The 20,708-nt window shown below is 38.4% G+C and overlaps 1 protein-coding gene across 1 annotated transcript; it reads left to right on the top strand.

Annotated features, from left to right (window-relative positions):
- The first annotated feature begins 3,854 nt into the window (after positions 1 to 3,854).
- LOC121648306 (hyaluronan and proteoglycan link protein 1-like) lies at positions 3,855 to 13,736 on the top strand. Its single transcript, XM_041998312.1, has 4 exons — positions 3,855 to 4,128; positions 9,566 to 9,901; positions 11,316 to 11,618; positions 11,756 to 13,736. The coding sequence occupies exons 1-4, from the start codon at positions 4,038 to 4,040 to the stop codon at positions 12,043 to 12,045; spliced, it is 1,020 nt and encodes a 339-aa protein (XP_041854246.1). The 5' UTR covers positions 3,855 to 4,037; the 3' UTR covers positions 12,046 to 13,736.
- Positions 13,737 to 20,708: the final 6,972 nt, after the last annotated feature.

Genomic DNA, 20,708 nt, shown 5'->3' with positions numbered 1-20,708 from the left:
AGCAGTTTCAAGTGTGTAAGTGTCATTCCTGAGGAGATGGACCACAGTGTCTGAAAAAAAGCACTTCCTGTTGAAAGTGGGCGGGGCTTAGGGCTAGTCTGGAATTGGTCATATGGATCTGTTCAGGGCCGGATCCTGATTAATCCCTGCAAGTGTGATGGGGATTGGATCAGAATTGAGGGATTTATACTGATTTATGATGTCATGGTGTCTTATTGAAGTTCGCCATGGTGCCACGGTATCGCTCTGCAGCGTAGAGCAACAGTTTTCCCTGGATTTCATCACCAACTTGTTTTCTGCTGTCTGACCCAGTTTGGACCTGGTTGTCTCGAAAACATCAGATAAGTGGGTCTCCAAGTAAAAACCAAGACTTCCTGTCACCAGGGGGCGTGGCCAATTCATAACCCAAATATTGACATGTAGATGTGTTCAGGATGGGACTGGCATCATACATGGCCATTTTGGTTCAGATATATTGTTTTATGTGGAAGTTATATCACTTTCGTTCTTCACGGCGAGACATCAAATTTTGAGGCCCCACCCCCTCCATGCCCTTTCTCCTATTAGAAAACTTTCAATAACTTTTAAAGACACATGCCTTCTGGACATCCTGAGCTATTTTGGCAGCGGTACGATAAAATCTCTAGGAGGAGATAGATTTTGAAAATATCAGTAAAACGCCAAAATGGCGACTTTGACCCAAAATGGCCGACTTCCTGTTGGTTTTTGGCTGTTGCTCCAAGAGGATTTTTTTTTCGACTAAGCATTTCGAATGCGTGTAGTGAATTTTTATAAAGATTGATGACGTGCAGTGGGGGGGCACCATAAATAGGTGGCGCTCTCGCTCAATTTTGCCCGAACAGTCCCGACCACCCCAAAATATCAAATTTTTCGCATTCCTTTGGGGGGGTACGCAAAATTAGACGCGTTTTCGCGCATGTTCAGGTCCCCAAAAATGCCTGCAATGTTTAAGAAGAATAATAATAAGAAGAAGAAGAAGGAAAAAACGGAGCAATTACAACAGGCCTTCGCACCGCCTTCGGTGCTCGGGCCTAATGACTGACTGTTGATTAACAGTGAACCGCCTGGTCAGAAATTGGTCTGGCCATTATTAATTATGTTAATTTTTATCTGGTTGCATAACTGATGTCTGGTATTTTTGTGCAATGTAAGTAGAAATCCATAATTAGTCTTTTATTCCGCCAGCAATGCTTTATTATAGTTTTACTTTTTTTTTTTTTGTAATCATTCAATTAAAGGAATACACTATAAAGGGTTACTGGGTTATTACTAGAAAAATATCAATACTTTTAATCACCATCACAACCTACTAAAAAGTTATTTAGTTATCCATCATCAATTCATCATAAAGTCAGTCTGAAGCATCTAACTAATACACAAGTGATGATGGATTAAAAATTTAGGACTCAATAACCAGTGAGTCCTTACTTTTTTATTTTTAATTTAAAAAAAAGTAAAGTTAATGCTTTACTTTACTTGAAAGATCTTTTTGTTTTAACAAGAAGGATAGTATAGTAATGACCAAATACCAGTTTAAAAGCCGGTGTTACTTGAAGTATAATAAAAATAGTCAGAAGTACTTTATATAATTTATAACAAGTACTCAAGCTACTTGCTGTAGCTTTGGGCTAATCATGGCCTGGTTCAGAGGCAGTAATAACTCAAACTGGACTACTGCAGTTCATTCCTCATTTATGTTCTATTTTCTACCTGGTAATTATTTAACTTTTTTATGTATGTGTTTGTGTGTGTGTGTATACTGTTATAAAACTTTTTCCATTGGGTTTTCTCCAGGACTTCTCCAGGACAAGTCTTCAAACCTTTCTTCAGAGAACAAATCTGCTGCCACTTTATGATTTAAAACAAATGTTTCTCTTTTTTACAGACCCTGTATTTGGCTCATATGGAGGATCAATCAATGTAGATGTAAGCTGATGTACCTCCAAAAGCATCTGTCTTTGAGTTGTCTCATAATTCTTTCCTCATCTCACACTGAGTAGCCTTGTTAGTCCTTTTACTGATGTGTATTAGTCTTAATGTGGCTGGCAATCAAAGGCATTGTGTAAAATTGCATCACTTGCCTTTAATCAAAAAAATCTTACACAGAGCTAAAATCACAAGGACAGCAGGCCATGCAGCTTACTAAAAATCTGAACATATTGCATTGTATTTATTTTTTCTGTCGAGCAAAGTTCATCCAAACACAAGCTCAGATATCTGTTGATGGATTGGAAATCAATGTTAAGCCTAATTATACTTTTGTTGATTGTACTGTTTTTTTGTACACCTCCCATATACACATTGTTTGTTTCTCCTCCTGTCAAGCCGGACTGAATGGGAATACTGTAATACAAAAGTCAATTCTTTCCAACATATGTTAGCCAGACTATTGTGTTCTCACAAATGGTCACTTGCTGGGAGGGAAGGAAGTGCGCACTTATACAGCTATCTTGCCATTAACAGTAAAACTACTACAGACTGCACTGACTTTGATATACTTTGAGTATCCCAGTAGGTGATTGCAGCTGTTCTAAGCTCACAGTATTTTTGAGGACCTGCAGTGCCCTCTCTCTGGAGTCATGTAGGATCATAATTTCACCCTGTGGGTTTGTTGCAGTCTAACTTAACCATTTCTTATGAGCCCCTTTTGCTCTGACTCTGCTTAGTGTTTGAGGGTGCACTTGAAGCTTGGACTCATAGGTTTCTGGATCATACATCAGAGGCTTGCAATGTATTGTACTGTCATCTCTGCTGGGACTGAAGGACTGACAGATGGAGCAGAGAAAATACAGACTAACAGAAAGAAACCAATTTAGGTTTCCCAGCTGTAATAACTCCAGTATGGATCAGTCCAGAGGAGCCTGAGCAGCATCTTTGCAGCCTTTCCATCTTTCAAAGATCATCAGAAAGCCTGATAAAATGTTTAGACCACACAGGCCCTCTCCCCTCATAGCTGGTTGCAAGTTGAAGTCCTACGCCCCCAGAGCTACCCTGTCTGCCCTGAGCAACCACTGAGTCTGCTTCTATTACAACCTACACAGTCAGAGGAGACTGAGAAAAACCTGCTCATATGACTTCCAGTAACTCTTGGGTGTGTAAGTATTAGCTGACTTGGTTCCTTACCTTATGGTCACAGATGTTCATAACAAAAGATGCTACAGAGGAAAGAAAGAAAGAAAGAAAGAAAGAAAGAAAGAAAGAAAGAAAGAAAGAAAGAAAGAAAGAAAGAAAGAAAGAAAGAAAGAACGAAAGAAAGAAAGAAAGAAAGAAAGAAGATGGGATGAAGATAAAGGTAGAACTTACTGGCAGACCTTCTGCATGTATCATTTTTATGTTCCTCTTACACTTAATGTGCTTCTAGCAAGTGAATGATTAAGTTTGTAGTTCATCTCAAATGCATCATAAGGCCATTCATGAGTTCAGAGTTGTGCATAGTCATCTAATTTTTCATTTGTTAAAAGTGTAAATAAAAACAAAAAAAGTAAAACAAGAGCAATAGAAAGGGGACAAAATAAAGAATCAAAACTCACAAGTTGTTGAACAAGTTGTTCAGTTATTACGGAATTTCCTTTTACACAGAAATCACTATAGTTCCATCTCTGTCTAACTTACATACACATCACCATCACTAATTATCTGGAGGTTAATTGTCTGGAGCTTTGCTGTTCCGCTCTTTCTCCCAAGGAAAGGAGGGAATTTTTCATAAAAGAAGTACCAAGGGGGAGCCGGTAAGGAATTATACATGGTGATGGGCTGAGGGGAGGAGGAGTGGTCTCTACCATGCTAGGCTACAATAAAAGGCACTTGTCTGGACCTCCGAGGAGCCCAAATTTTCCAGTAGCACCCCAGGCGGCTGCTGCAAAAACAGAAAAAGGGACAGCCAGTTAAAAAGGATTAAAGTAGAAAAAAAAATCTAGCTAACTTTCAGCTTTCCTAGATTGCTAGTGCATTTTATATTTATATTTTTATTAAAAGGACTTTTGTGTTGAAAACAAAAAGAGAGGGAGTGAGCGAAAATGATGAGTCTGCTATGCATCACAATTATCTCCCTGACCCTGGCTGGCAGCGCATACTGTGAAATGACGACCCCCTACTCACAAGTATTGGGTAAGAATGAAATTATGTTAAAGTTTTTTGTTGTTTTTTCTTTTTTTTTTTTTTATCTTATATGCATGCATGTGTTTGTGTGTGTGGAATAATGTGCATGGTTGAGAAAAGCAATTGGATGACCTATGTAAGGGATCTGAGTGAAGTGGTGTCAAGGCACAGGCTTGTGTAACAACAGCTTCATTGTAGAAGTGGGTAACAGAGTTGTATCTAGAGTAACACACACTCCCAGACACACTCTGACTCACCATTGACTCATTGACTTGCATGCCGACCACCACAGCATGGAATAGATGGTGAATAAATTACTCTGCCATTCATTACTAGCAGTCCTGTTGAATGAGAACCACACCACTAATATCACTGCTTTTTTATTGCCTCAGTGGCTGAAAGTGGGCTAGTAGTTTTTGTCCTTGTATAAGATATAAACTCTTCTTAAGGTGTAAAAACAGCTAGGAATGTTGAATCTTTTGTCAAAATTTGTATTTTTTCTAGGATTTTGCTTCATGTTGCAGATAAAAAAAAAATTCAATCCTAGAAAAGCACACATTCAGTGAACATGTCTGCACCATTATGAGGTTGTTATGACTTTAAATTTACACCTGCAGGATGACACCATGAAACAGTTGCTGAAACTGTGAGCTAAGGAAAACTGGAAGAAATGTACTGCTGTGGAAAAAGGAAGGAAAGAAGCCAACCAGAAGCCTTCGTGTTATAGGGATTGAGTGATATTTAATGTGCTTTCAGCAGCTCTGCAAGCTGACTCAGTAGATGTTAAATTAGGGCTTCTCAGCTGTCTTTCTTCCAAGGAGCAAAGGAAACTGCCCCTCTGTGGGGACAGGAGTTTTCACACTGTGGAGATTAAGCTGTTTTATCCAAACATGAAAATTTCTCTCTCCGTGATGTCATAATTGTGTGTGCACGTATGTGTGCCTAAATGTTAACAAATGACCTCACTGTCTGCCTTATGTAAAAGCATTTGCTCAGCTATGGCTAGTTCAAACATTTTTCCATACAGTATATTTTTTTTGTAATATGAGCACCCCATCTGTTCATGGGGTGTTGCCTGTGCTTACACCTACTGACTCACTGTAGCACTGGGAGCTTTTGGAAAACAGCCATGGTAACAGGCAGCCTGACAAGAGCAGAGTGAAGATTAATGACCCACAGCCAAATGTATAGAGCCCCATGCTGAACAGCAGCCAAATGACTCTGTCTTTCCCTGTGAGGTAATAGTCTGTTAGGTCTAATGCTTGCTGTGGCTATTGGTTACTGAGGCTTGGCCCTGTTGCTTGGGCTGGGTGGGAAAAGGGGTTTGGCTGGAAATGGGCTGAGGCTGGCGGCTGAGTTGAAAATGTGGTAGGTATGTTTAGATAAATAGTTGATTGAGCCATATTTGATACTGGTATTTATTTTGACTTTGATAACAGTTTACTGGACGTGTGTGCTGATGATTGCAGACACGTGCCCAAATGATTGTGCACACACTGTGTGTCTGTGCTTGTTATGTATGACCGAACACAGGAAAGAGTTTGTTGGAATTAGTGGGTAGGAGTTGGCCTGCTGTGTTTGTCCCAGCTGTGCTTGTTAATTCCTTCTCCATATTGACACAAATGGGCCAGCAAAAGAGAAGAGCAAAGCTGGGAGATGTTGTAAAGCATCTCATGCCTTGCTGCTCTGTCAGAGGGTGGGGCACTTTTGTAAACATGCAGCCTGTCCTCTTTAGATTCCCATGCTTTCACAGAACGGGGATATGGGAGAGACTGGGTCATCCTTCATTACTTAAAATCATGCTGAAGGGTTAAATAGAATTGGTCTCTTTCAGAATGCAGGACACAGAGTAGGCTTGGATCTCTGGGCTGTTGTTCATTTACAGTTCAGTGTTGCAAAGAAACAGATGGTTCCAATTGTTCACTAATACATCCTTTTACAGAGTGAGAGAGAATTGTGCTTGGTAATAAAATGGCAGTAGGGCTTGGCTGCAGCTGCTTTATTGTCATCCACATGTGCTCACTTGGTTCTTTGCAGTGCTTTCACTCCCAGCTGCATTCTTCAACAAAACATTCAGATAGAAGCTGTTTTGTTTTATTTGAACATATATCTGTATGTTAAAAGAAATAATTTAGCCCCACCTTTGTCCTTAGAGAGTCTTATGAGGCTTGAGGTGTGTCAGAGAAAAGAATGGCATGCTTCTCCTGCCAATAGGCTGCAGGTATATACAACACGCTGTTGCTTTATGAGGACAGGGAGCCCAGCATGATCAGGGCTAACTCCTCCTGTGGGATAACTACCAGAGCAGGAAGGAGTGTGGAATTACATTTAACATCCTCGTCTCTGTCTGCTACAACTCTCTCAAGCATTCTTGCCTTTAAAATTCTTTATGTCTAAGTTTTGTGTTATGTGTATGCATACAGTAGCATGTTCCAAAGTCTTATCTAAGCATTACATTACATTCACAAATATTCAGACTTAAGGCTTCAGACAACTTTATTAATCCCTTTGGGAGGTTCCATCAGGGCAATTAAAGCACTGTTATATTATCAAGAAAATAAAAAAAAAAAAAGTGAGACAAAGCAAAATATATAACAAGTACAATTAGTATAAATAAAAGTAGAAGTACAGGACTAATAAGTATATATGCATAAATATATACATATACATTTAAATACAGTCTTATATTTCAGTCTTCAATTTTTTTTCATTGCACCTCATATTTCAGGATTATATGCACAAACCACATCCAGTGGCTGGTTTTCTTCTTTGGACAGAATAATGTTTCCATAAAACAGTACAATGAACCCTTTTATTCTAGTTTATTTAATTTTTGGAGTAAGAATTGGAAATTTGGAAATGTCTAGGTATTAAATTTGGGTGGCATCCCATCTGGTAAGATGATGTTGATCTCACCATTGCCTTTACTTTTCGCCAGATGAGCTGTTTAGTCATTCTAAATCTCTCAGGTTTCAATCATTTCACATGCTGCTACTACCCATACAGAGAATTTATGAGGCAGCAGAAGTTGTGAGTCACTTCTTACTGACGACATAGGCAAACATGAATCATATCCAGATTGCTTTTAAACATTGCACTGCTTTGAAACACATAAGTAATAAGGAACAGCAGGAGGGTGTTTCTTAGCTCATAAAATACCTGGCATGTCGCTGACCACTCAAGGGGTGAGTGGGGTTACCGGGTGTGGCGATGTGGTAGTAAAAGCAGTCATTGGCATCAGAAAGTAAAAGTATGAGGCATGAAGTGGGACTGAGTTGGACTAGATTAAACAGTACATTGAATTAGATTAAATTTTCCAGTGTTTTTTCAGCTAACTAAAACTTTGTGAAGGGGTGCATTATACTTGTAATCTTAATTGCACTGAAGGAAGTACAGCCAAACGTCTGCTGCAGTTAGAGTAGAAGTTTGGGACACTTTATGTCAGGCTTTCAGTACAAAGAAGGGGACCCAAATTCAGGACAAAGATGCAGGTGATCTGGCAAGTGAACAAAATCAACTAATGGATAAAAGAATATTCTCGCAATTTTGAATCCTGTATTGTAAAAATATGTTGACAAACACATTTTATAATTTCTAGTGAGACTAAGCAGTAAATCAACACACTGTTTTGTCTGTGCATGCTCCCATAAAAAGGGGCATTTGACAGATCATTTAACTTTTCTCTGCAAATGATTTATCGTCTGCCCCTGCACAGCAGTCAGGATGAGGTTTTTATAGTGGCTAGTAGCAATGTGAAGTATATTTTAACATTTGTGAAAGGATTGTGCTTGGTCTTTTGTTCAATCAAAATGCAAAACTCTAAACATGTGCAGAATAAATTACTATAATGACCTCGTAAGGTTTAAAGGGCTAGATTAGTGACGTTAAAAAATCTGTCTTTCAGCAGAACATACCTCACTAACCCATTACTTGGACAAAGTAGTGGACCCCTCTGACTGGGAGTCAGGGAAAACACACACTGAATACACAAGGGAGGCAAGGTTAACTACACACAGGCAAAACAAATCAGGTCAGCAACACAATAATGAGGGCAGGAAATAAAACAAACCTTAACACAGGAGGAAAGGAGCTCTTTTACTTCAAACAAAACCCAAAAGAAGAACAGTTCAGACATGGGTTTGATTTGAAGTCACTTCCATGTCACTCCCATGTGTGTGCATGTTCAGAAGTTATGGGTTGAGCAGAGCGGTATGCAGTAAGCCAGAAGCTCCTTGCATTTCCTGTATTACCCATGAGAGCTCCGTGGCTTCCTTTTGAAGCGCCAGTAACACTGTATTCCAGACATGGTTTTAGTCCCACACGTCAACTCAAATAATGACATCCTCAGTCAAAAATTAGACACAGTTTCAGCTGGTAGACAAGACCATCCATTAAGAGTTAGTAATATATATATATATATATGGCACTGAATAGATTTCTTTTTTATTCTTTTTTTTCTGAGGGTGAAATAGATACAACACGCATAAGTATATTTGTATAACTTGCTTCAGGAAAAAAAAAAGCCATTTATGCAGATGAACACTGACCATGTCACAGACCATTACAGGTAAATATATATGTAAGTATATACCTGTGTTTTCCTGTGCATTGCCTCTTGAGTCATCTTTTTTTTCATTTACCAGGCAGATCGTGAAAGGTTTTACTAGCTCTTGGTGTGTTTGTGTGTTGGGAGTGGAGGGGAGTCAGAGGCCTTGTACATCCATTCATCTGGTGCTTGTTAATGCCTATCATAGGCCAGCTCTTGTTTGTTGGGGTCTTCTTAAGTAAGCAAATCTTGTGAGGGCTAAACATAGAGGTCATGGAGACAATGAGGACCCATGGTGAGAAACAGATGAGCAGCCATTTTACGGAGACAATGGTCAAAGACAGGTTGGACATGGAGGATAGAGAAGTAGTACTGTGAGGAAATGATTCCCGTTATGCATTTGATGGCTGACATATTTAACACACATCAGATGGGGCGGATGAAAGACAAGCGTTTCATTTTGAAAGTTAATGCTGAGGAACCAAAGCCCTGTAATTACCAGGACTGACAACAGCGGGAAGGAGACGGAAGATGAGGATCGGCTCCAGGGGCTGAGGCCTGGCCAATGCCCAGTTTAATAACCAGACTCCAGACTCTTTGATAATTTTTTGTGAGACTGCTTCAACCATGACTTCACTGTGTGTGTATATATATATATATTTGCACATATATATTTCGCTACAAAAGTGAATTAAGAATGAGGAACCTGGAAAATTATTATTATGTATTTTTCATCTCTGGCATTTCCTCCAACAAACCTTTATTGTGTCTCTTATATTCAAGTCTCAAGCTAAAGCAAAAAATTCCTGGATTTAATATTTGTAATTCATAAGTAAATGTTCTATTAGCATTGAAAATATTGTTGCACTAAGATTATGAAATATTTCTCTTTTTCTCTAGTCAAGGCTGAGCTAGGTGGTAACGTCACCTTGCCCTGCAGGCACATCCCGACAGACGACTTCTTCGAAAACATGAGCATGCGAGTCAAATGGATGAAAGTGGCAAATGACGACAGCCTGAATAAGGATGTGATAATGTCTATGGGATTCCACGAGAGGACATATGCAAGCTTTGAGAATCGTGTCTTTTTGCCAAAATCCGACATTAACGATGCCTCATTATTAATGACTGAAATCTCCATGGATGATGTGGGAAAATACAGATGTGAGATTATCACTGGGGAGGAAGACACTGTGCAGGAAATCATCTTAGAAGTGGACCATGGTGTTGCTGATGGTAAATCTTATATTTCAACAATTTCCTTCAACAATTGTTTTTCTTCCATACTTTCTTATCTTGTGCCAAGAGAAAAACAATTAGACAGCATGTGCTGAATTATCCATGCCACTCTAATAATTCAGTGTGATAATATTTAAAATTTTCAGCACCAGTTAACAGAAAAATTGTTCCCCTACTATTACTCCATATTCTAAAACATGAGACATACCCCTGATGTAATCATCACAATCATGTCTTCACTGATTTTCATGCAACAAAAGGTATTTCTTATTCAACATACATACATTAGCTTACTGAATTCTCACATGCCTACATAGTCAGCCATAACAGTATGTCAATGACAACAGTACAAGTCAAAACCAATTCTCTTCCATAATTATGCATTTCTCCTTTAGATATCACTCCATATTTTTTCCAATATATTACATGTGTATTACACACATTTACAATGTGCACCAAATCCAGTCATGCACACTATACAAAATATTCGCATTTTACTTTTGAGTTACATTCAGCTAATGACGCAACACTTTCTAGAGAGTTGTCTTTTTTTTTCAATGTCACTGTCACCCTCATGGCCACTATGTTCACACTGGATTTAGTTTTTTGAAATGGGGTCCAGTTGGCTTTACTCAGCCTGTGTTGGATACCATGGCTGGATGACTGAGAACCATTCTTAGACATTGGGACATTTTTCATCTCTTAGCTTGTTCCCAGGAGGAAGATAAGAGATTGGACTAGAATGAAGCACAGTCTAGCTGTGAGTCCAATGCTTCATAAGACTCTGTCCCAAAACCAACATAAGTATGAATTCAGTTTTTCACCAGATTCAATTATTCCTGCAATACTGTTTTCTTGAAATTTTGTGAATTCATTCAAAATGTACTTGGTGTTAATATAAAAACAGTTATCCTGAAGCTTTTTTCTGCTACTCTTGACTAGCTTTGACCAATATACAAGGATTTCTGCCCACTTTTAGCATATTATCCTCTCTTATGCACTCAACCAGGACATCACCATGGAGAATTTTATTAATAGTAATGAAAGAAAAGGCTTTACAAGATGGATACCATGATGTCCAATCCAAAAAACAAAACTGTCTCTCCTCTCTGTATGAGTGCAGTTTCTAACATCAGAAGAGACTCAGGTCTCTTTTAAAGTTTGTTGACTTTTACTTCCATTTCCCTTTTAGGCCCCTAATGAATTATGTTTTTGCTGACTAGTACAAATTGCACAAGGATATATATCAGAAATCTAAAATGGTGGCTCATTAGTAAATTCAGATAACTCCAAAGGATTCACTTATTCTGAATTTAGAGACATGACATCTAAAATGACTCAATAAATAAAATAAATAAATAAATCCTGTTTCAGACTTGACATGTCCTAAAACATCTTTTCTTTCTTCCAGGTGTTGTATTCCCATACTCTCCCCTTATTGGCCGCTACAACCTGAATTTTGACAATGCAGTCAAGGCCTGTGAGAGTCAGGATGCTGTGGTTGCTTCCTTTGAGCAGCTATACAAGGCCTGGAAGGGCGGCCTGGACTGGTGCAACGCTGGCTGGCTGAATGACGGTACAGTGCAGTATCCCATCACCAAACCCAGAGAGCCTTGTGGTGGCTCCAACAGCAAGCCTGGTCTCAGAAGTTACGGACGCCAAGACAAGAAAATAAGCCGCTTTGATGTGTTCTGCTATGTTTCCGAACTCAAAGGTAAGCTGTCTTACTTTTACCTTTCCATATTCTAATGTGCTTACACAAGAACACACAATGACCATACAAGCCAACTGCAGCGTCTGTTGTCAGCAAAAGAGGAAGGCTTCTTCTGACTGGCTGTTTTGCTCACACAGGTCAGTTCTATTGGCTGGTCCAGCCTGACAGGCTGAACTTTGATGAGGCTGTGCAGGCGTGCTTAGACGATGGTGGAGAGATTGCCAAAGTGGGCCAGATGTACGGCGCCTGGAAGCTTGGTGGCTACGATCGCTGCGATGCTGGCTGGTTGGCCGATGGAAGTGTTCGTTACCCCATTTCCAGACCCCGCAAGCACTGCAGCCCCAATGAAGCTGCAGTTCGTTTTGTTGGATTCCCAAACAAAAACCTGAAGTCTTATGGTGTCTACTGCTTCAAGGCTGATGAGTGAGGAGGTTGAATGTCAAAGGGAAACCATAACTACCAAAGAGCAGCCACAACCTCGGCCAATAGAATCAACAATGAAGCAGATAAGCTTCGCATATTAACTAGCATGAACTCAATACATTTCTGAAGCTGTGATAACACTAAAATACATTCTTTACATCTTGCATCCGTATGCAATAAAAAAAAATATTTGTAGCCATTAAGTTTTTTTTTTGTTTGTTTTGTTTTTGTTTTTTTTTCTAGCAGTGCATCCTTTAATCTGACTGTTGCATAAAGAACAACAGTGTTAAAGTTTGATTGGTGTGAATGAGAAAAAAACTTCAGCTTAGAGGTCAACTTGATCTATGTTTTGTTTGTCTTCCACAGAAAGATTAGATGTGTGAAGTTCAGGATCATAAGCAACTGGACACAGTGCAGAAGACAGTGCTGCTTTAAAATGTGTCTTGAGCAATGTGTTTTATTTTTTATGAAGTATTACATCAACGAAAAACCAAATTGATTACAATGTGACGAAAAGAGCTTGGCTACAACTGATGAGTTGACATATACATAAAAAAAAACTGTCATCAGTTGGATGGATCATTAGAGATTTAGCTCTTTATTATTTTTATTTTAATCTAGATATGAAACATGAACAAACTGACTGCAAAGTGAAATCAATGAAAATGTCTTGGTCTGTGACCAAATCTGTGTTGAAAGCTCATTTTAACTCCCAGCTCCCTCTTGTGATCTGAAAGATATTTTACTGTTAGGACTTTATGCCGTGTGTTTATAAGTTCTAACAAAAGGTTTTTACTTTTTAATGACAATATACTTATAGATTTTTACATGTTTATAAAGTTCTAAAGTAAAGTAAAACAAAAAGCGTAGTTTTTGGGCTCATTCAAGCAGGATTTTGGCCAGATACTGAACACAAGATAAGTATATCTATTATTTCCCACATGTATACAAGAAATTTATGTTAATTTAGCAGAAATTACAGTACAAATAAAACTATCAACTGCAGGAATGGAAAAATAATCTGTCTACTGGGTTGGTTTTCTGTGGTCTCTTGTACGTCTAAAAGGAATAATTGATAGTCATGCTGTGGTGACTGATTCGGAAGATTTACCTGTGGACCAGAATGAGCATATTGTTGAGTACGGAGTTGGTAATGTAGAGTTATGCCACAAGCAGTAGATAATACAATTTATAATATTTGGTTATAAAAATCCTTTTAAAATTTGTGTTTTTGCTACTTTATTTCGTTTCACTTTTCTAACCCAGCCCACTGACATATGGTACTTACTGCAGATGTGTATTTGTACACACATGTGCATGAAAATGATAAAGGTATTTTTGTTTCTTATTACTATGTACCTTTTCAACAACACGGTTTTGAAAATAAAGATACAAGTTTTAAAATATTTTTTCTAAGTGTTCCTTTTCAATACTAAATCATTATTTATTATAACGAGGTGGGAAAGTTCAAGCTGTGATCTTAACAGTTTTGTTTATACTGCCATGAATCTGGTGAAGCCATAAACAGAACATCTCGGCAGTGTAGGTTTTAATGATTGGACCCCGATAATTTATTAGTCCTTTGCCATTTCTCTGTTTATCCCCAGATGGCCAGCCCACCAGCCTTCTACTTCACAAGACAAAGGGGATATTTTTTTACTTGTATACTTGTAAATACTATTTTCTTTTCGTGGACACAGCTGAAAGCAACAGAAGATAAAAATAAAACTTTTTACACATTTTTTTAGTCCAAAAAAATGTTATAATTATTTCATCATCTTATCAAAATGTGAGCACTTTAATGTTATTTGCACACATGGGAACCATCCTTTGTATTTGTATTTGTTTGAGCAGACAGTTAAATCAGTCATCAGTTGCAGAAGAAGTGACCATTTTATATGCTTTACCTCAGTGGTTTTTCAGATGTAGTGCAAACTTTCAGCAAGCTTCCTAAAGCTATACTTTTAAAACACCTGCCACTCAGATGAGGTTATGCATGATAAGATTAGGAAGATATTTAGTGAGAGATATGATGATGGCATTTTGCATCAAGCAAACTCTGAGGTGCATGTCAACGCTGAAAAGGCAGGAAGGGCTGGGGTGTATTTCCATTCCAAAACAAACCACAAAATCCTGTAAAATCCCAGTGAGACCTTGGTAGAGAGGGGAACTTTTTTTCCACTGATCAGCTGTTAAACATCTGCATTTCATGAGGCTTGCAGGTTTTACTCTTGCTGGGGCACCCAGTAGCAGCCTTTAATCACAAGTCAAGTCTGGTTTAATAACAGGGTGGGCAGTCACAGTGAAAACCACAACAACCCTAACTTACACAAAGATTACAACCAACCAACTTGATGTTATTATCCAGGTTATGGCTCTCCAACAATGTCAAAACTTCAAGTGACTCTTGTACGTGGAGGAACTCTGATACTAATGGTAAAATGTAGTACTCTAAAAGCTTCTGTTTCATGAAAGAAATTCATCTTCAGACATGTTTGATATTTAAAAAAATACTTTCAGCCATTCTACTAACTAAAAAGAACTGTGCTGTTGTGTGATTAAGCAGGTCCATTTCAGTATATGCATCACGTCACCATCTGATGCATTTTACACTGCCACGTCTTATCTACACCTCCTGAATGTACCATTTGTTTACCAAACAGCTTGCAAAGCATATCTGGTGGGCTTCTCTGGAGAATTTGACTGTATTACCATAAAAACTGCAACAAAGTGTGATTCACAAAAAATCTAAATTCTCAACAGTAGGTTTGGCTCCCACAGTATGCCACAGGAAAGAGAATAAAACAGCACATGAATACTTGGGCTTAGGTTTTCAGTCTGATAGCACTACCTGCTGGGGAAAACCAGTGAAACCACAACAGTGTTTACTCTGAGATTCATTCACTGTCTTTACTTGCACCCTCCAACTTCAGGGCATATTTAGCATGCAACTAGGCAAAACATGGAAAAATTTAAAAGGTTAGTAGTACTTTAAAACTTTCAAAAGCATCACAAAACAATTGATACCCTCCACTTCATTAAAACTGCATCACATCTTTAAAATCTTAGAGGAAACTACACCATTCAGAGAAAATTTCCCCTAACTCTCAGAGAAGATGGGCAACCTTAAACACTATAGAAATACCATGTCACATGATGGAAGTTTTAAAATATTCATATATTTATTTCATTTGTGATTTAAAGCAGGAAAAACAGTTGGATCTTTAAAAAAAAAATTCACAAACATCCCAGACATTCACATTATAAAATAATAAAAAAAAAAAGTTATATAAATATAAAATGGTAATATGTGCACATTGAGGATAAAACACATACAAGCATTCACAGGCAGACACAATAAAACAACATTTCTCCTTTAAAAATGCTGCAGAAACATAAACCATCCACATGTACAAATAGTTTGTCAATATTATGAAATAGAATTATTGCAGATTATTGCTGATGTGGCCCACAATATTTCTGATCCACTATTGATGTAAAACAGATGGAAAAAACAGTTTAATCACTCATATTGCTGAGTAAATTTTCATACCTAATGCATACTATTTAGACATTCTGTGAGTGTGGCTTATCTCCTGTTGAACGCACAATAAAAATATATGAAGAGCACTGCTGGGCCAAGTGACAGCATCATATTTTACTACTCAGTATACAACAAGTGAGGAGATCGAGAGCAGCTTGAAAATAAATTATATGCAAATCTGCCTAAACAGCTGTTACGTTCAAGTCTTTCTGAGTGTTTCACAAAATACATTCTCTCAATGGCGTATATTAAGTGATCATGATAAAGAATTTCAGTGAAGATAAGCAGAGGTTAGAAGTAGGAAGAAAAATGATCATACAACAGCAAGATGAGGGGAAGACTCTGATGTATGATTATGAACCGCATAACTTTTAAAGTAAACATGGTGTATCAACTCATTGAAAGTTATGCCCTGAAAAGAAAAGGAAGTGGAATTAAGCAACAATTTCAGTTTGAAATAGAAACACATCCATTTTCATCGGTGCACAAAGGTTCTGTTAATAAGTACTTCAAAAGGAATCTTTATATTAATTAGTATCATACAAAAGAAAAGTCAGAAACATTTCTTCCACAGATACCGCACTCTAAACATTTGATATGGCTTTGCTTCAAACCAATGAAAGCAACAGATGATGAAAGCTGCCACCAGAAAATGACAACAGAAGCTGTGAAATCTTGTTTTAAAACATGATTTGTGCTTCTGTTGATGAAGTCAGAAGATTAGAGAATATTTTGTTTTTATATAATTATGGGTGCCAAATTTGTAAGCATTGGACACACATATTACTATCGCCTTGAGTTTATTCCGTATTATTATTAATTTTGTTATTATTAAACTTTTCCCATTTCATTCACAAACTTCTTTTATGAAACTCTGTAATATAAATTCCCTTCTTATGTTCAGATAAGCCAGAGTGAACTAGAAAAACTGGTTAAAAAGACTTAACTATGTAATGCATATGTATGCATGTGGTCCATTCTGAAACAGCATAACATAATGGATTTCTTTATGTTACATAAGCGCTACTTTCTCTCTGAATAAGAATAATAACACTTGCCATCATTTTAAATTGCAGTTAGTGTAGAAAGATATTGGGCATCATTCATGAATGTATGGTTTGATAAGCTAAAAGATGAAGAAGAAGCATCCACTGCTTACAAATAATATATGATGAGTGTGCTCTCGTGTATCCAGTAACCAGCTGAAAGCTTTTATGAATCCATATTGGCACTGTTATAAACTAGTGCCCCTTGATATGAAAAGTCACGTATCAACATCTAAAAGGCACTTCATACGATTCCATGGTCATCCGAAAAGCAAGGAAACTGCAGGTTATCTTCTGAGTTTCTTTGATGAGCTTTCTCTTGTGCTTTTTCCTTGTTGTCTTTCTATACAAGTATCAGGTGTGTGTTCTCGTCTTGGGGAAGCTGAGTCGCATTTACTTGGAAATCACGGCATCCTCCTTTTATGTTCAATTCTGTCTCTTCTTCCCCGGTAGCGCTGATTGTGGAGGCGGAATGCCTCATCTTGCCATTTTTTGAAGTTGTTGATGCTGTAGAGACTATTGTGCTGATGTCTTCTCATAAAGGTCTTCTGGAAGTTCGATGCTGCTGGAGAAAAACCATATGATGGCATTTTTCAGTCTCCTATATAGATCATGGAGCCATTCCTATTTGTTTAGGTGCAGTACCAGCTGTACTTACGACTTATGCAGGCGATTTTAGGGATATCCCATTGTCCATCTCCACGGCAACGGATGGTTGGGACGTGCCTCTGAATAAAGCCTGTCCGGCACTGGTACCTTACCAGTGAGTTTATTTCATACCTTTCACGCTTCTTTCCAAAGGTACGTGCATTCTCGACCAGTGGGGGCTGACTACAGGCCACTGAGAAACAAAATGCATTGAAAAATTTCACAATTCTACAGAATTTTGGTTTAAAAATTAGATTAAAAGATTGAATCTCATTGAAACACAAAGACATGGTGTGCACTAATTAGTTTATTCAAAAGCAAAAGATGTATTTTTTACCAGTGCCCTTTTTGCAGGTGAAGGTGAGATGGTAGTTGCAAGGTACATCGTTCCATTGGCCGTCCTCATGCCATATCATCACTACACAATCCTCACCAGAAGAAAAGAAGCTGTCAGGCTGGTTGGGCCTCCAGTTTTCATATTGCTGCAAGAAGAGCAGAAAAATAAAAGTGATTTTTTTTTGTCTCCTTTATAGGATTTTTATTTGAATATATATATATATACATCTTATTCTAATACATATATATATATATATATATATATATATATATATATATATATATATATATATATATATATATATATATATATATTAAAGGTAATACATGTAGGAGTCTGTACATAAGTTATTGTGAATGTGGTAACATGGTAACTGCATTTTGCCTGTTCTTTCAATTAACCACTTAATACCCACCAAGCCTACACATATACTGTTACAGCTATAAATATATTTCCTTCCACAGAGATTTTTTTCTATGGAGCAGTTTGCCATCGCTGTGAGTGTAATTAATGTCCACAAGAGGGAGTAACTGGATCTCTCTAGGATGCCACAAAACAGTAATTCAGCACAAGTCTGACTGCATTTTTCAGACTCTGTTAAAACAAATGTCGACTTTAAGACTGTTAACTTCCCAACCAGCAGCACAGTGACCCACAATATGAATGCAAAAACAGCAGCTGGGATTTTTTTTAACCATGTTTGTTAATCAAAATGTTGTGCAGAGTCTTCTTTTACATGTTGATGTTACTCTATCATCCAGGCTTGTTTATGTTAAAACACAGATTGTTTTAATGATTGCTGACACTCATAAGTGTGTGATGACATTTCATCACACCGTCCACATGGCTACCAATTCATGTGTCATTTACCACTAAAACATTCCTTCTATGTACACAATTTTACAGTATACACACAGCTGTAGAGCTGTGGGGTAGTCAAGCTGGAATTGATACTAGCTGAGGTCTTTCAGCACATTTTAGGTTCAAACGGTTTCTTCAAAGCTGTGAGTTGTCCCCCCACCCCCATCCTCCTCTCGCTCTCTCACACACACACACCTCCAATCATGCCCCCAAGCTCTGTTACTCTGTCATTATGGCTAACAAACATACACCAACTTCCTGCCTTGCTCACTTCAGCTCAACAAATGGTTGACCTATCAACTGCCCAGCAGGCCTGCATCCTCCACAAAATAATCAAACTTTGATAACAAACTTTGATCACACACATAAAGACACATACAACTATTTCTTTCCAAGTCTTGTCTGTGCACTACTGTTAATATGAATGCATTCCCTTTATTGTTTTTTATATTGTTTGAAATTAGTCTTATGATTTATTTATATCCTGCAGAGGTGACCACCCACCTAGACCCCCCCCCCCCCCCCCCCCCCCCCCCCCGGGCTGCTTCTACACAGTTTTTCCTCTTGCTGCAGAGCAGCACAGGTGCTGTCCATCTGTGCGCCTGCCAGTTTGGTGGCCCTCCCCCCTATGTGGCTGCCTGCTGGCTGGGCCATCTCATGAATGTGGGGGATGATGAGGGACCATAACAGTCTACGTCTGCCAAACTCCCCTCCACACTGTGTCACTCACACCCTCGTCACCTCTAAATCGGTCTCCCCAGGAGGCCTGTGCTTATCTTTTAACCCCCCAGGCTCTCCTTCTGCTTCCTCCCTATCTATGCTCCTGGAGGATCATCTTTGAAGTGAGGACATCAGTCTGTACAAGACATAGGACATTGTAATTACCCATTTTTCTGTCAAGTGAGGGAAATCTTCAGCAGCTACAACCACTGCACCAAACATACACTTATATGCTGTTTTATAAACACTGGGTTCACAATGAGCGGGCATTTTTCTCCCTTTGCCTGCTTTTTAACATCTTGAACTGTTGGAGCAATTGGTTTTCACACATTGGACCCGAACTCATTAAGGGGATTCAGTGGTCCCTTACAACATGCTTTACATCAGCTTTACTCACAGAACAGCCACCAGGGCGTAGCGATATCAGGCAGAGGAGGATATGCCATAAGAAAACCACCCGAGCAGACTAAAGAGAACAGCTCTCCTTACATGACTGCATCTGTCATCTGCATCACTTCCAAATATTTACACTGTCTCAGTGCCATGTTTGTTGAAACAAAAATATGTGAGAAAGCAGCCTATCTTACCACAGGGCTGCCATCAGTCCAGCGGAAGTCATTGTCAAACATCTTATCATTCAGGCCAATCCACTGGTAGTCCCGTCCAAGACCTGCCATGCAGGGAAGAGTGAGACACAGCCAGTTACACTTCTTCTTAGCTGTATTACCTTTTCAGGACTTTGCAGATAAAATAAAATAAAAAATAAAGATAAAGATACTATCAACATTTTTCATTTCTAATGCTAATCAGCTTTGATAAAGTAGTATTTAAGCATGTCCCTGTACTTTTTGCTGATTATCTAAAAGTGCAGCCATTCACTTACGGTTGACAAACTGCTGCTCCTCGTGGGAAAGGATGCTGGCGAGATGAGCCCCCTGCATGCGGCACTCTCGTTCTGCTGAGTCCCAGGTTCTCCTCTGGGGTAAGTACTTGTAGCAGTGCCCCTGAAACTTATGCCAACCATAGTCGCATGTCTCAGTATCTGATGGAAGAGACAATGACATGAAATTGGTGTATACAGAAAATATTTCATTTAGATTTGAAAAAGATCAAAATTAATTCAAAATTAATACTATCATCCACCACAACATCACTTTATCTTCAGGTTCTACATTATTCCTAACACCTGGGTACACTGGTCCTTCAGGGCAGTGGTTATCTCACTTACTGTCTCTGGATGAAAGAGAACGTTGTGATGGATTCATCCTTGTTGCTACTGACAACAATGTTGTATGGATGTGTAGGCAACAGATGTATGAATCTAGCTAAGTGGTAAATAGTTTTAAAGGTGTAACAAATCTGATGAAGCAGGTAGTTTCTCTTAGAGTATTTCATGAGTACTAAGAAGTGAAAAATTTTAAATGGCAAATTAAGATTAGTCTAAGTCGAGCATAATCTAATGCAGTGTGAGCTAATTAGTTAGCATTAGGTGAAATTCTTGTAAAGCCTCA

This window comes from Melanotaenia boesemani, chromosome 11 (assembly GCF_017639745.1).
Source record: "Melanotaenia boesemani isolate fMelBoe1 chromosome 11, fMelBoe1.pri, whole genome shotgun sequence".
NCBI classification, from domain to species: Eukaryota; Metazoa; Chordata; class Actinopteri; order Atheriniformes; family Melanotaeniidae; genus Melanotaenia; species Melanotaenia boesemani.
This window is presented reverse-complemented; position numbering and strand designations above follow the sequence as displayed.